General features: G+C 31.3%; 1 protein-coding gene and 1 pseudogene across 1 annotated transcript; one reads left to right on the top strand and one right to left on the bottom strand.

Annotated features, from left to right (window-relative positions):
• Window positions 1-1,089: 1,089 nt before the first annotated feature.
• LOC108484937 (DNA-dependent metalloprotease WSS1-like) lies at window positions 1,090-6,478 on the bottom strand (annotated as a pseudogene).
• A 71-nt stretch (window positions 6,479-6,549) lies between these two features.
• LOC108484029 (uncharacterized) lies at window positions 6,550-15,455 on the top strand. The gene is made up of 5 exons (XM_017787639.2): window positions 6,550-6,619; window positions 6,863-6,954; window positions 11,953-11,982; window positions 12,338-13,103; window positions 15,226-15,455. Exons 3-4 carry the CDS (start codon window positions 11,980-11,982, stop codon window positions 12,974-12,976), a joined length of 642 nt encoding a protein of 213 aa, XP_017643128.1. The 5' UTR covers window positions 6,550-6,619; window positions 6,863-6,954; window positions 11,953-11,979; the 3' UTR covers window positions 12,977-13,103; window positions 15,226-15,455.
• Window positions 15,456-16,310: the final 855 nt, after the last annotated feature.

Raw genomic sequence — 16,310 nt, 5'->3', positions numbered from 1 at the left:
ACATATAATTTTAAGCCTCTAATTATTTTTATTCAATTTTTGGTGATTTTCCAAAGTCAGAATAGGGGAATCCGAATTCATTCTGATCTTGTTTCACAAAATTTATTATATCTCATAATTTACAATTCAATTGCTTATATAGTTTCTTCTATAAGAAACTAGACTCAATAATCTTTAATTCTATATTTTATTCATCCTCTAATTCAATTTCTACAATTTTGATGATTTTTCAAACTTAGACTACTGCTGCTGTCCAATACAAAATGTTGATTTACTTTAATTTCAATTTAATTCTAACTAAATTCACTTACTTTTCTATCTTAATTCATACTTTATTTCTACTCAATTTTAACCAAACTTAGACATAATTATCTATTTTTCATCATAAGACCATAATTTTGAAATTCTTCCAATTTAGTCCTTAAAGCATAAAACTTATGAATCACTTTACAATTCAATCATTATATCATTTCTAACTTGAATTTCTATCAATTTAGCCCTTAATTCATCATTTTATTTAACATGGACAATATCTAGAAATCTAATAACTTCAAAATATTAACTTAATTTCATCAAAACTTTGTTCTAAAACTTCTAAAACATCAAAATTAAGTAAAAATGGCTAAATTGACTTACCAATTAAAGTTTAAAGCTTCAAAACATCAATTTTCCCTTTTCTCCCTTTCTTTCTTTCTTTCCTTTCTTTCTCCCTGTTCTTCTCTGTTTCGTTTCCATTTCATTCTGTTTCTTATGTTTATATATAATATAATATAATATAATATAATATAATATAATTAAAACATAAAAAAAATCTTAGATTTTCTTCACGGTACACCGCCTCACTTAGGACAAATGGCATAATTGCCATTTTGGTCCTCTTCATTTTCTTTTAATCTACAATTTAACTTTCATCCTTTATTCAATTTAGTCCTTTTTCTTAATTACTCTTCATTAAATTAAATTCACTTAATTAAACTCTAATTAACCACTCATTTTACTTAGTAAATATTTTTAATAAATATTTACTTAATGCTTTTCAAAATGGAGACCCGAAAATACACTTTTTCGGTAACGGTAAAATTCGGGTCGTTACAAAATATCTTGCCCATGCCTTCGTTTAAGAGAGATTCCACCAAAAGCATGTCTGCTGGAAACATCATTGATATTCAATCTCTCTCCTCCCTGATCCAAGTCCAAATGATCCTGCAGAGTATCAGCACAGCTTTCTTCATCCCCAGCAATGTCAGAGCAATGGGAACCACACCAGATATCATCTTACAATCTCCTTTCAGCAGCCATTGCAGCTGATTGTATAGGACTAAGCGCATCCCTAATGGTGCTGTCACCACCAAGACGTTTAGGTCCAGAAGGTGACAGAGACCCCAAGCGTGCTCTGTTCTCTGCTGCAGCTGATGCAGTCTGACGAAGAGATGAGAGTGGAGGATGTCGGGAAAATCCACCCAAGCGCCTCCCAAGAAGATCAAACCCCTCCCCTGTGCCAGTTATTCCTTTTGACATGAGCTCCTCACATTCCTACATGGATATAACAAGGAAAAATATACAAAGACATTAAAACCAGCATGTGCTACTTAAATATAGATTCTCTAAATTATCTTCATATATCAAGATCTTTAGGATACCTAAGATAAAAATAAAGGTGCATTTCTTAAAACCTTAACTAGCCCCTGTTTTATTGTAATAATTCCAGAAACACAAGTAAATAGACAACAATGAGGAAACATGCAGAAGGAACACTGATTGAGCAAAGATTAGTCCAATTTTCCAAGTAAGACATGCATCCCAAATGGATTAAAACTAACATAGGGCTTAAATACATTGTAACCAATAATCAAATTATTCAACTAACATAAGCTCTCCCTTTTCCACATAGATAATGTTTAACTGTGAATCCATATATAGGCACATCTTGAGAACCTCCAGTCACATTTATTAACGATTTGATCCTCACACGCCAGAATCTTTCATTTGATGGGCTTATATGGTTCTAACACAATAGCATGAACTTAAACAAGTCTTAACAGGAAAATTAGTAATATAGACATGAACCATCCATGAAACAACATTTGGCACTGGAAAATGATGATTAGGGACTATCTAAAAGAATAGAAACGGACCTTTCTAAGCTCATCCCAGAGCTTGCAAAAACTAGCATTATGAGGACCATGAGTATTATGGCAAAGCTCGTGAAGCATTGTATCAAGAACTTGATCGAAGGGATAAAAATCCCAATCCCGGTTCGATCTTTGTAGCCTTAACTTCACGTGGATGCCAGCTCCCACATTTAGCCCAAGCAAAGCTGGATTATTCGGACTATCAATATGAAAAAAAAAATCAAAACTAAATTCAGTATAATTTTTGAAAGTCAAGCCAAAGTAACTTCTAGTATGATAAAGCATGCAAACACTTCACAATTCTTTCAATGCATTATTTGCCTTCGGCATCGTGCTTCAGCATTGATAAAACACATCTCAATGCCATAAAAGAAAAGCGCTTGAATTTCAAAGAGTATAACCAGTAAATACCCATTCTTCCATCAATCATAATTGAAGAAAAAGAATTCAGCACAATTGAAGAAAAAAATCATTCTCTTTAACAGAATCAAAGATACAAAAATGAATAAAATTGATAAAGATACCAGAATTCTGAGAGGAGATTGACCCTCTATTTATGCTTATGCATAATGGGTTGAACTTGTTTGGCTATTTTCTCTAAGATTTCCTCTTCTACCACGAAAAAAGCCTACCACACCCTCGATCAGTTAGGCCAAAGAAAGCCTAAACCAATCGTCACATCCTTTTTCATGTGCAGGGGATTCTTCCATTCTAGCAGTGGATTCAATAGCTGCCTATTCTTCGATCGAAACCTTAACAAGAAGGCTGGAAGGAAATGGGAAAAAGAAGGAAAAAGAGAAGAGGCTTCAGAGGCTTTTTTATAAAAATAACCCAAATAATTTAATTAATTATCAAAATGACCTACCTTTTTAATTAAGTACAAGAATGACCTGAAATCTATAGTAAACGTTGGTGGAGTCAAATGATTTGGCGCCACCAACATGCCACGTCAGCAGGGAGCATAAAAAAATTAATTTTTTGGTGGAGCCATGTAAAATGGCGCTACTTGTATAAATATCAGGGAAATACTAAAATTTCTGAAAATATAAGGGACTAAAAAAAATTAACCATTTTCTGGTGGAGCCAATTAATATGGAGCCACCAGATTCCCTGCCTGCCATGTCAGTTTCTTTTTTTTGACTTTTTTGACCTTTTTTTTGTTTTGTCTTTTATGTTAATTTATTTATTTATTATTATTATTATTAACTTTAAAAATTTAAAATATGTTATTAATATATTAAAGTAAATATTTTAATATTAAAGTAAATATATTTTACCCAAAGTAAAGCTATTTTAAAAAATATAAACTAATTCACAAAATTTTAAATACTTTATCCGGATGAAGTATGTATTAGCGATTCACTAATATAATAATGCATAATTTACTCGGGTGAAGTATAGATAGCAGATTCACTAATATATATTAGTGAATCTGCTAATACATAATACATACTTCATCCGGTAAAGTATGCATTATTAAAATTAAATTAAAATATTAAATAAGACATAAAATTATAAAACAATATGTTTTTGGAAAATAACTATTATTGTAATGAGATACATATTTTATTAGGTATAAGTATTTAAATTTTTATTTTGTAATGTGATACATGCGTAAATATATATATATATATATATATATATATATATATCATATTAGTGAATCTGCTAATACATACTTCATCCGGATAAAGTATGCATTTTAATAACACATGAAAGATGTGGACATTAATATTTAAGGCAAACTTGTGGATTATATAGTCGATGAAAGTTGGTAATATTATAAAGTTGTTTTTAATACTCGGTTTTATTAGGTATAAGTATTTAAAATTTTGTGAATTAGTTTATATTTTTTAAATAGCTTTTCTTTGGGTAAAATATATTTACTTTAATATTAAAATATTTAATTTAATATATTAATAAAATATTTCAAATTTTTAAATTTAATAATAATAAATAAATAAATAAACATAAAAGACAACATAAAAAAAAAGTAAAAAAGTAAAAAAAAAAAAAGAAACTGACATGGCAGACAGGGAATCTGGTTGCGCCATATTAATTGGCTCCACCAAAAAATGGTTAATTTTTTTTAGTCCCCTCATATTTTCAGAAATTTCAGTATTTCCCTGATATTCATACAGGTGGCGTCATTTTACATAGCTCCACCAAAAAATTAATTTTTTATGCTCCCTGCTGACGTGGCATGTTAGTGGCACCAAATCATTTGACTCCATTAACTTTTACTGTAGATTTCAAGTCATTCTTGTATTTAATTAAAAAGGTTTGACAATTAATTAAATTATTTGGGTTATTTTTATAAGAAAGCCGGCTTCAGACGTGAGGAAGGGAGAAGGGTAAAATTGAAACTGAGACACTCTGAATGGCTATTCTGTGGGTAAGGCGCGAAATGCTATTCAGCGTGTTTAGTAGGAATAGAGGCTGAATTGAATAAGGCTGTAATGGCATTACAGCCAACCAAACATTGGTTTGGTGGTGGGCCCATTGAATTGGGCTGTAATCTATTCCTATTATACCCAACCAAACATACTGTTACTTTTCTTAATAAATCCTTCAACTTAGCCCCCAAAAAAAGAGAGAGAGAAAGAAACGCTTCATATGGGTAGGTCTAAGTTACCAGTTTAAGGACATTCATTGCTATCATTCTAATTCCTAATATGGAACTAAGAAAAAGTAAATGTACTTTTCATTTATCTTGAATTATTTGTGCACAATATTCTAATTTAATACATATTTAAAAATGAGTATGAAGCTATAACATTTCATATGCTCAATATTTTAGTTAATTCACTTTATTAGTTTTAATCTAAATTATACCAATTCTTAATTTATTTGTACTATAATAATTTGACTCCATTTAATGATTACTCGGATAATCAGTTTGTAATAATTTATCAACTATAGTTCTTGAATTTTATATTTGTACTTGTTAAACTTCAATATATATATTTCATGCGTAAAAAGCTTAAACAATAAAATTAAATATAGATACATAAAATACATATCTATATCCAACACTTTCACGCTAACTTCAAATACGACAAATTATGAAGCATTGAGCAGTAATCGACATAATTGTAAATACTTGGTATCGTTGCTCTTATAAGTGCCTCAACAATTTTAAAACATTTTCTTTTAAAAACAATTTCAATTGGAGTCTATAGGAATAGAATACCAAACTAACAAATTTAATTTTATTAGGCATAAACTAACAAAATTTCAGGCCTGTTTTATAAGCCCTGTCAACTCGACCTGACACCAAAAATAGGTCTAAATTTTTGTTTAAGCTTGGTCCGAATAAAAAAAGTTAAAACTCGAGCCCGACTCGACTCGCTCATATTATTATTTTATATATATTAATAGATTAAAAATATAATAAATCAAATATATTAAAAACATTAAAATAAATATTTATCAACAAATTGAAAGTAAATTAAAAAAAAATCTTTATACTTAAATAACACTAAGATAAGTACCTTTAAAAATAAAATAGTAACAAAATTAATAATAAAACAAGACTAATACAATATCCAAACAAATAATACATAGTAATATAATAGTGAAATAGTAGCAAAACAGTGACAAAATAACAATAATTTTTTTTACAAATTTAGGTCGGGTCAGGTTTAGGCCAAAAAAAATTTACTTGATGCTCAACCTAATTTTTAAATGAACTTTATTTTTTTGTCCAAATTAAATTATTAAGTCTAAATTTTTACTCAAACCTTTTAATTTTAATGGAACTTCTGGCCTAATCCACTCTTGTTCAATTTAAAAAATTACTACTATATTTAAGTAGGTAATAAAATAATTATTTAAAAAGGCGGAAATTTTTGTTTATATATATATATATATGTGTGTATATATATATATATTCACCTAGTGCTTCCGACAAAAAATCAAGGGCTCTTCGTTTGTCCCATTGGAAAGTGGTACGTATCTCTAATACCTTGTTGAATCAATGAAAATAAAATAAAATAATGGTTTTTTTCTTCTTCTTTTAAGAAAAATGACATATATTATGATTATACCTTCTTCCCTTGAGTTAATTTAAGCTTAGGGTAGTGGCTCAGCCCTGATCTAACTTGCTCAGCTATTGTAGCCCAACTCTGCACAGTGAATCAGTGAGATTAGAATTGAAATATGTATTTGAAATAATACCAGACTGGAATTTCATTAAATAAAACAGAATGATAACAAAGTATTAAAGAAATAACAGAGAAGCAAAATAACAAAAGAAAAGAAGCCTAAGATAACTAAAAAAACCTCCAGTCAGATATAGCCAAAGACCCTAAATCATTTCCCAAGCATTCTCCGATGGTCTCCATTTCCAAAAGCCGCAGTTTTCTAAAAAATTAACCAGTTGCTGCAGTCATCATCGTAGGTCGTTTCCCTCAGGCTCAGTCCGGTTCTCGTGGCCGACCTCCTCGTCTGGGATCAGTGGTGGAGCCTGGGACACCTCCCACCTGGTAAGTCTCTTCCTTTGATTGAAATTTAATGACGAAAATAATGAGACAAAAAGTGGGTTCGATTTGTACCGTTTCATCAACACATCGATAGTGTACGGAAACACAAAACTTGTTGTTTTCCACCTCGGCTCCTGGAATGGATTTTGTTTTCTCTACCAATTAATGATTCAATTTATAAGCATTTTTTAGCCCGGGATTATATATTTTTAATATTCAGTTTCTATTTTCACCAAAAATCCCTAGGTTTCGTTGTGCCGCTCACTACTGTTGTCTCCTTCTCCGCTCCAATCTTCAACTGTCTCCGTCCCGCCGCTGGTCAATCTCATCCAATTCCAGTTATGTTTTTTTCAATCCCTTCTATATTCAATCCTACTTGTCCTTGAAGTTGCCAGTAAATCAAATTTTCTTTTTGGGTTCTTGCTCAAAATTTTCCTTTCCTCTTCTGTTTACAAGATATTCTGCTTTAGTAGTATTAGCATAAGATTGCAGCAATCTTACTTTGAACTGTTATGAATGTCCGTAAGGATCTCCTATGCTATTGTATTGGTAAACTGCAACACAGGATATAATACATGGAGATACCATTAGACCAAATGTCAACCGCATTTGTATTTATTGAAAGTCCTAACAAATTGGCAACTATTGGAACACGTCATATAGGCCACTATTACAATAGTAATGACAGCAATGGCAGAAGAAGCAGTGCATAAACTTTTCTATACTGTAGTCAATACAGAAGAAAATCACAGTCCAAGGATTTCTGTAGTATGCGACAAGATAAGATTAAAAAAAAGCCCCATTCAAATAATAGAATGAATTGATATGAGAAGAAACTCTAGTTTAAAATTTCTTTATCGAAAATGGAAAATCCTAATTTAAAAGTAAATAGCCAGGCTGCATTATACCTTAAGTTTTGAATTCACTGTTAAAGTGTCTCAAAAGTTTGAATTCCCAGTTATTTAAACGTTCTTCAACTTTACTAGAGATAACAATTTTTTTTAAACCTTGAACCTTTTTTTTTTTTGCCATTGATGTAGGGTGTTGGAATTCACTGTTTAAAGGTTCCCAATTATTTAAAACTTGAATTCAATGTTAAAGTGTCTCAAAAGCTATTAACTTTTTTTTTTTTGCCATTGATTTAGGGTGTTGGAGATTCATACTAATTTACATATGATTTAAGTTTTTAGAAAAATGGGTAATTGTTAAGGGTCAGAATGGGATTATCCTAGTTCTCAAGACTCGAGCTTTGTAACTTTAATTTTCAGCTTAAATTATTTGCCCTTATACCAAACTATGTTAGCTAGATTGATTGTTAGCATTAAAAAGAACCCGAATGACATAATGTCGAAGAAAGATAGTCGAGCTATAGAGAGAAAGCATGATAAGCACATAATAAGTTGTATTCTCAAATCTGAAGTGTTTTTTATCTTTTATTACATTTGGGGCAACTTAAAGTTTTAATTCTTTTTCCGTACTTTAAATTTGGGCATTTTGGTTGGTTGATTACATTTTGCAGGTTGTTTTTGGTGCTGTTTCACTGTCCTTTTTAATGTTGTTCTGCTGCCGCTTTTAATATTGCTTGGATATTGTAGAACCTTTATTTTATTTTTTTATCTCTTCACAATCTCAAACTATATGAATTAGTGTTTGATTCTCTATAAAATATAAAACATGAAATCGTATTTAGACATTGTAATGCGGTGGTAATGAGTTGTAACAGTCTATTGCAATTTACTTTAGCAACCACCATGTTTAGACTTATTTACTTTAGCAGTTGACTTGTTCGCTAATTTTTGAAATGGAGATGGTATTGTGTAAATTTGTTTGGCTATAGGATGTTCCCATGGTTAATTCTTCATTTGATCATTGTCTCCTTTGTTAGTTTAATTTTTATTTTTGGCTTGTAACAGCTATGTCGGACCTAGATTGTGCGATTATAAAACGGGATGATAGTGTTAGTGTGTATTATGGAGTGCTAAAGATTTCGGGAAAAGAAATTAGCTCCACTTTCTTACCGTTTAAAGACGAAGAGAAAGCTTTGGAACTACACACATTTAGTGGAGCATCAGGATTACTGGATATTAAGTTGCCATCATCTTGTACGGTATCAAGATGAATGGCTGGTTGCACTAGAATATTCAAAAAATATCGTAACATATTTTAGAGAAAAGATGGAGAGGTGGGAAAGTAATGCTTGAAATCAGCGTGAATGGTTCAATTACATTAGTGAGGATTTCGTTAAGATATTAAAGGATGTGGCTTGTATATGGGCTAAAAGTAATAAGAGCATATACACTCAAGATCCGATAAAGTTCATATTCATCACTAATTTCGGTGGAGGGGTAAAGTTTTTACCCAATTTGAATGCATCTGACCAACCAATGGATGGTGATTTTGATGAGTTGAAATATTTGATGAGCTACATCCTCAATATGCCATTCGAATCTGCTATCGAAAATTTTGAGAATTTCAATATGCTGAATGAATTATCATTGTTTCTTAACCAGCTCAAATCTCAAAACTTGTAAGTTATCTTTCATATATTTATTTTAAAGTTCGATAACTCATATGTTCTACTTCATTAATTTCATAATATAGTTTACTTATTTGCATATGTCCAAATGGATAGGAAATACATGAGTCCCGCATTTCTACTGGGTGCGCCTTTATTTTGAAGACCTGTTGATAAGTTCTATTTTAGTATAAATCTGGATCACATGATGAAGCGTGGAGATATTAGGTGGCATCTTCTTGACAAACCCCTACATGTGTTGCAAAAGAAATATACATGTGATTGGGTGTTATATTGTCGTCATAATGACGGTAAACATTAGAGCAGTACCGTACTACAAAGGAAAAGGAAAAGGTTGAGTAACTAAAATTTCCATGCTCGAATATAGATTTAAGCACCGGATCACTTTTCACCTCCAACACCCAATCACATGAATATTTCTTTTGCAACACATGTAGGGGTTTGTCAAGAAGATGCCACCTAATCTCTCCACGCTTCATCATGTGATCCGGATTTATATTAAAATGGAACTTATCAACAGGTCTCCAAAATAAAGGCGCACCCAGTAGAAATGCGGGACTCATGTATTTCCTATCCATTTGGACATACTCAAATAAGTAAACAAAAATATTATGAAATTAATGAAGTAGAACATATGAGTTATCGAACTTTAAAATAAATATATGAAAGATAACTTACAAGTTTTGAGATTTGAGCTGGTTAAGAAACAATGATAATTCATTCGGCATATTGAAATTCTCATAATTTTCGATAGCAGATTCGAATGGCATATTGAGGATGTAGCTTATCAAATATTTCAACTCATCAAAATCACCTTCCATTGGTTGGTCAGATGCATTCAAATTGGGTAAAAACTTTACCCCTCCACCGAAATTAGTGATGAATATGAACTTTATCGGATCTTGAGTGTATATGCTCTTATTACTTTTAGCCCATATACAAGCCACATACTTTAATATATTAACGAAATCCTCACTAATGTAATTGAACCATTCACGCTGATTTCGGTTACTACTTTCCCACCTCTCCATCTTTTCTCTAAAATATGTTATGATATTTTTAAAATATTCTAGTGCAACCAGCCATTCATCTTGATACCGTACAAGATGAATGGCAACTTAATATCCAGTAATCCTGATGCTCCACTAAATGTGTGTATAGTTCCAAAGCTTTCTCTTCGTCTTTAAACGGTAAGAAAGTGGAGCTAATTTCTTTTCCCGAAATCTTTAGCACTCCATAATACACACTAACACTATCATCCCGTTTTATAATCGCACAATCTAGGTCCGACATAGCTGTTACAAACCAAAAATAAAAATTAAACTAACAAAGGAGACAATGATCAAATGAAGAATTAACCATGGGAACATCCTATAGCCAAACAAATTTACACAATACCATCTCCATTTCAAAAATTAGCTAACAAGTCAATCGCTAAAGTAAATAAGTCTAAACATGGTGGTTAAGTAAAGTAAATTACAATAGACTGTTACAACTCATTACCACCGCATTATAATGTCTAAATATGATTTTATGTTTTATATTTTATAGAGAATCAAACACTAATTCATATAGTTTGAGATTGTGAAGAGATAAAAAAATAAAATAAAGGTTCTACAATATCCAAACAATATTAAAAGCGGCAGCAGAACAACATTAAAAAGGACAGTGAAACAGCACCAAAAACAACCTGCAAAATGTAATCAACCAACCAAAATGCCCAAATTTAAAGTGCGGAAAAAGAATTAAAACTTTAAGTTGCCCCAAATGTAATAAAAGATAAAAAACACTTCAGATTTGAGAATACAACTTATTATGTGCTTATCATGCTTTCTCTCTATAGCTCGACTATCTTTCTTCGACATTATGTCATTCGTGTTCTTTTTAATGCTAACAATCAATCTAGCTAACATAGTTTGGTATAAGGGCAAATAATTTAAGCTGAAAATTAAAGTTACAAAGCTTGAGTCTTGAGAACTAGGATAATCCCATTCTGACCCTTAACAATTACCCATTTTTCTAAAAACTTATTCTGTTTACTTTTGTTATTAACTTTTACTTAAATTGTTTATTTTATAGATTAGCATCATTAACATTGAGAATAAGTTGAGTAGGCAACTGCCAGAACTGTATCTTCATCTATTTGAAGGTTTAATCAATTATGCAAAAAAAAAAAAAAAGCAGGTAAGGAATATAGAAAAATTATATTATCATTGTAAAATTATTTTTTTAATTCATATTAAATGAATATTGTTATTTTAATGTTTTGATATAGGGACCCATTTTTTTCGAAATCAATTATTTCTGAAGATATATGAAAGGTAAGCAAGTTGGTTTTCTCTTTAAATATATTTAGAAACTGTCACACCTCAAAGTCTGGACTAGAAGTAGGAAAAAGAAAAGAATAAAAAAAAAACACATGATTAAGAGAAAGAAGAGAAAATACGAGTTTAAAAAATCCAGGTAAGAGAAATAAATACGGGTTAGAGAGTAGTAACTAGAACTTCGGATTAGCTTAGGTGAGATTAGAACTGAAATCGAGGATCAAATTGAAGCAAATTACTTCAATTGAAATCGAGAAATTCGATTTCTTAAAACAAGTCGCTAGAAATTAGACTATGTTAAAGATTTAATTTCATGCATGTTGATATTAATTAATTTCATGCATGTTAATAATATATTTAATCTTTTTACTTATTTGTTTATTCAATTTTATTATGTTTATAATTGAATTTAAATTATGTTAGTACTATTGAGTATATATTACTCAGCGTACAATTATATTTATTTTTGTGCGTAGGTCTCGGATGGGAGCTTTAGTAAATACATGGTCAAGCATCCATTTTCTCCAGCTCAACTCGAAAGTCATTTTGTTGCTATTTTGTATGTTGAGTCTTATGGGATGTGTTGGTAAACTTGTTACTTGAGTAATTTTAGGTACTTTTGGCGCTTTTAATATTGTTTGGTACTTGAGTCTCTATTGAGTATATAGTTATAAAGCCACCAGCTATTGTCTAGCATAATACAAAGCTGTTGAGTTATAACATTTCATAATAACAGGTCCAAGTCAAATACATAGTTTGATTTGGTATATGTAGTTTTAAAAAAAATTGGGTCGAGTCCGTGTTTAACATATATAATTTGGATCTGGTTTGAACAAAAATTTAAGTCTGTTTTTTGAATAGGGCTCGGGCAACCACGTTTACGTTCTTGGGGGAATAAGCAGAACTGATGCTACTTTTGGTGGTTATGATGATGTAAACGATGTTTTCCAATTAGATTGGAAGGACGTTGAACGTGGGTGGAGAAAAACTACTTCTATGTTGTTCCCTCGGGCTTTTCCCCTGGTTTTTGCTGCAGAAGGAAAGATTTACGTCTTCGAACAATTGGTTTTTGAATCTTTTGGCGAGGTTTACGATATAAGTGGGGATATTTGGGAACCATTGTCGCCCCCTCTGGAAGCTATTGCTCTAAGTAATCCTGTTCTAGATTCTTCCCGATCTCGGATTTTGGTGCACTGCCATGTCAATGATTCTCTTTACGCTTATTACTATGATCGTAAATCATGGGTTTGCCTCGATCAAAAATTTTGTTACTGGTCTGACTTAGCGTCAATCGTGGACGATGTGCTGTATACTGTCATGTATAATTATTCTGGTGAGTTCTGTTCTTTGGAGGCGTATAATTTGCTTGATAAGAAACATTTGCCCGTCAAATGGTCATCAGAATTTTCAGTGGATCCACCAAGGAGTGGCACTCTGTTTCGTTTGGGCAATGGCGAGTGGATTTTGGGTTGGGTCAACCATATCGATATGAGTTTTTGAGTACATAAGATTTAATATGTGGTGCAACGAGCAGGGAGGGATTCATGCAGCTGCAGAGCATCAATCTGCCATCACTGTTCCATATCGATCCAAAGATATTTGTGATATATTTTTGTTCTGAATGAAGGTTAGAGCCCCCTTCATATCACTTCTACATCATAATTATTCATTTGCCAATGCTGCTTGCTATTACATTTGGTTTGCTCTAAATGAAGGTTAGTGCCCCCTTCACATCACTACCACATCTTAATTATTCCCATCCTTGTAAATTGACGGATTTTTCATTTGCCAATACTGCTTGTCATTGCATTTTGTTTGCTCTTGTTGTCACTAAGAAGTTGATAGTGTGCCTGGGACTTCCTGTATAAAACTTGAGTAATGCTAAGGTACGGAGTAGACGAATCAGGCATCGTATTTGCATTGTGTGAAAATGTCTTCCTTTTTCCAAGACTCAGTTTTATTAGGACTATGCGCCGTGCTCTATTTGTTGTTTTAAATGGGTACGAGGCTCCTAGCACCTTTAGAGAACTAGAACTCAAGTTCTGTCTTTGCCTGACCCCCAATAGTTGCTTCTAGTTTTGTGTTCCAAAAAGAAAATAAAATATCCTGATCTAAACAAAGGCTTAAATTCCCGATGGAGTACTTAGGAAGTTGGTAATCTCTGACAATGTTTCTGCCTAAAATATCGGAGCAAGGTCATTACTTGTAGGCAAGTGAATGGTGTTACTTTCATATTAGTGCTTTCCTAATAAATTTCCAGCCCTTTTAACTTCACTCGAAGAGGCTATACAGTTGTCCCAGAGATGAAGTTTTGGCTCTCAAGAAATTCTGTACGATTGGTACGATCATCACGATTTAACTGGCCTCGAGAACGTACAACCTTCATCACCGCACTTGTTCCTTTTAGTCTTCCTTTCTGTCTTCGTGCAACATCTGGTTTTACTGGTTTACAAAGTTTCCTCATCTTACTGAATAGAAATTTTTGCAACATGCATATGATAAGAAGCAAGATGAAAGTGCAGAAAATATAACTATTACTAAGTGAGGATGGATTTATTGAATAGGCTGAATTTTATTTGAGATAGTAAATGTTATTACTAAGTGGGCTATTAGCTTGTTGAAATCAGTAAGAGAGTGGACAAAATATTACTTAAGAATATAACTCTAATAAATGGGAATTACTTAGTCCAACAACTAGAGAATTTGAAGTAGAGAAAAAGTAATTAGTAGGGGACAAAAATGTTTATTTGGAAACTCTTGTTAAATATTTTGCCATCCTATTTCCGATTTTGTATATCATATGAATAGTATGTTTTCTTGGAAAGTAAGAAGGTTTGGGAGTGATAATTATATCTGTATTATTTTTTCCTCGTTTCTTTGATTTTGTTCTTGCGTGCTTGACTGATGAAGCTCCAACACGTAAGAAGTCAAAAATGAAAATGGAATGAATTACATATGAAGATAGAATGCTGCAGACTGCAGATGTATATCTGAAAAACCATTAATAGATTATGGATAATAATCTTACTCATTTTTCATTGCTGTAAAAGGTCATGGAAGCTTTTATTATTATTAACAATGTTGATTTTTAGGGCTCATTTGGTGCCTGTTGATGTGGTTTGCTGATGGATATGTGTGTGTATATAACTTTAATTATTATTTTTATGGATCAGAATGATTATATTATATATCAATCAAATATACTTTAATTTTGGCTAAAGGTAAAGAAAAGCCCCTAAACTTTTTCAAAAAATCAATTAAGCTCCCTGAACTTTTTTGTTTTTATTCAATTGGGCCCTTGAACATTTGAATTACAATCAATCAATCAAGCCCTTTGACTGTTAAAGTTAATGGTCAATGTTACAAAGCCAAGGGTGCCGGTTTTCTTCCGGCTGTTTTTGCCACGTGGCCATGTGGTAAAAACATGCATTTTATATATAAAATCAATAGAAAATTATAAAAAAATATTATACGATTTTCTATGACTTTTTATAAATGTTTGTTGATTTTTTTTTAATGTTTTATACATTAAATACTAGTTTTTGCCATGTGAAAACAACCAGCAAAAAAATGGCACTTTTGGCTTTGTAACTTTGATGGATAACTTTAATGATAAAAGGGTTTAATTTATTATAATTCTAACGTCTAGGGGTTCAATTTTTGGTTTTTGTCCCTTAAGCCTTCAATTTTCACTGCAATGATATAAAATTATATTCCTAATCTCAGATTTTTTTTCCCCTCCCTTTTAGGCCTCAGCTGGAACGTGTTGGTGCATGGAGTTGAGTCAAGACCCATGTTGATGGTGAAGAGAGACTTTGAAGACGCCGTCAATTATTTTGGTTAAAACTTTAAAGTTGTTGATGTAATTGGATGCTTTCTTTTTGGATACCGAAATATTGACATAGTTAAAACTATATAGTATTGTGATTTTGCACTTTATTCAGTTCTTTTAAGGCCATCTTTCTTGCCCTTCAAATAACATCTATTACGTGGTTTGAATTTTTATTTTTTAAATTAAATAAATATATTTAAAAATTAAATTAAACCTTCATGGTTAGAGGTGAATTCAGGGGGTTGGCAGGGGCTGGACCCTTAAAATGGGAAATTGTTATTTTGGCCTTATAAAAAATTTTAAAATTTTAAAATATTGATGAGAGTGAAGTATAGTAGTATATTTTAAATTTCATGCAATTTTGCATATTAGCCCTAAATGGTTTAAGAAATTTGAAATTTCTTTGTTGCGCACATAGTCCCCTTTCTTTGTTGCGCCATTCAATTGAGCCCTGTATCATTTTCTTTTTCTTTTGATTTGGCCTTGAAATTTTCACCATGTTTTATTTTGACCCATGATAAAACACAGCGCATAAGGGTAGGGAATATTTTCCCTATCAGTCCCTCATTTTTGCGCGTGTTTTAATTTTAGCCCCCGATTCTCTTTTATTTTAGTTTTAGATTTACCCTTTTAATTGTTTTTAATTCCAATATAGTCCAAATTCATTTAGCTTCTTTGTGCATTCATTGTTTATTTAATCGTTTTCTTTTCAATTGCCTTGTATTTCATTTTCCCAATTTTTGTTTATCGTTTATAGTGTTATTATTATTATTATTATTATTATTATTATTATTATTATTATTATTTATTCTATTTATTTACTATTTTCGAACACATTTCAAAATTTAGATTCATTTTATTGTTATTATTATTATTCATTTATATATGTAGTCCCAAATTCGATCCATGATTTTATTTTTACTTCAATTTGTTCCTTTATCTTTTATATATATTGTTTATCTTAAAATTTTTGTTATTATTTATTTTAACCTTTTATATAAT

This window comes from Gossypium arboreum, chromosome 6, assembly GCF_025698485.1.
Source record: "Gossypium arboreum isolate Shixiya-1 chromosome 6, ASM2569848v2, whole genome shotgun sequence".
NCBI lineage: Eukaryota > Viridiplantae > Streptophyta > Magnoliopsida > Malvales > Malvaceae > Gossypium > Gossypium arboreum.
Note: the sequence above shows the minus strand (reverse complement) of the source record. Positions and strands in the feature narration are given on the sequence as shown.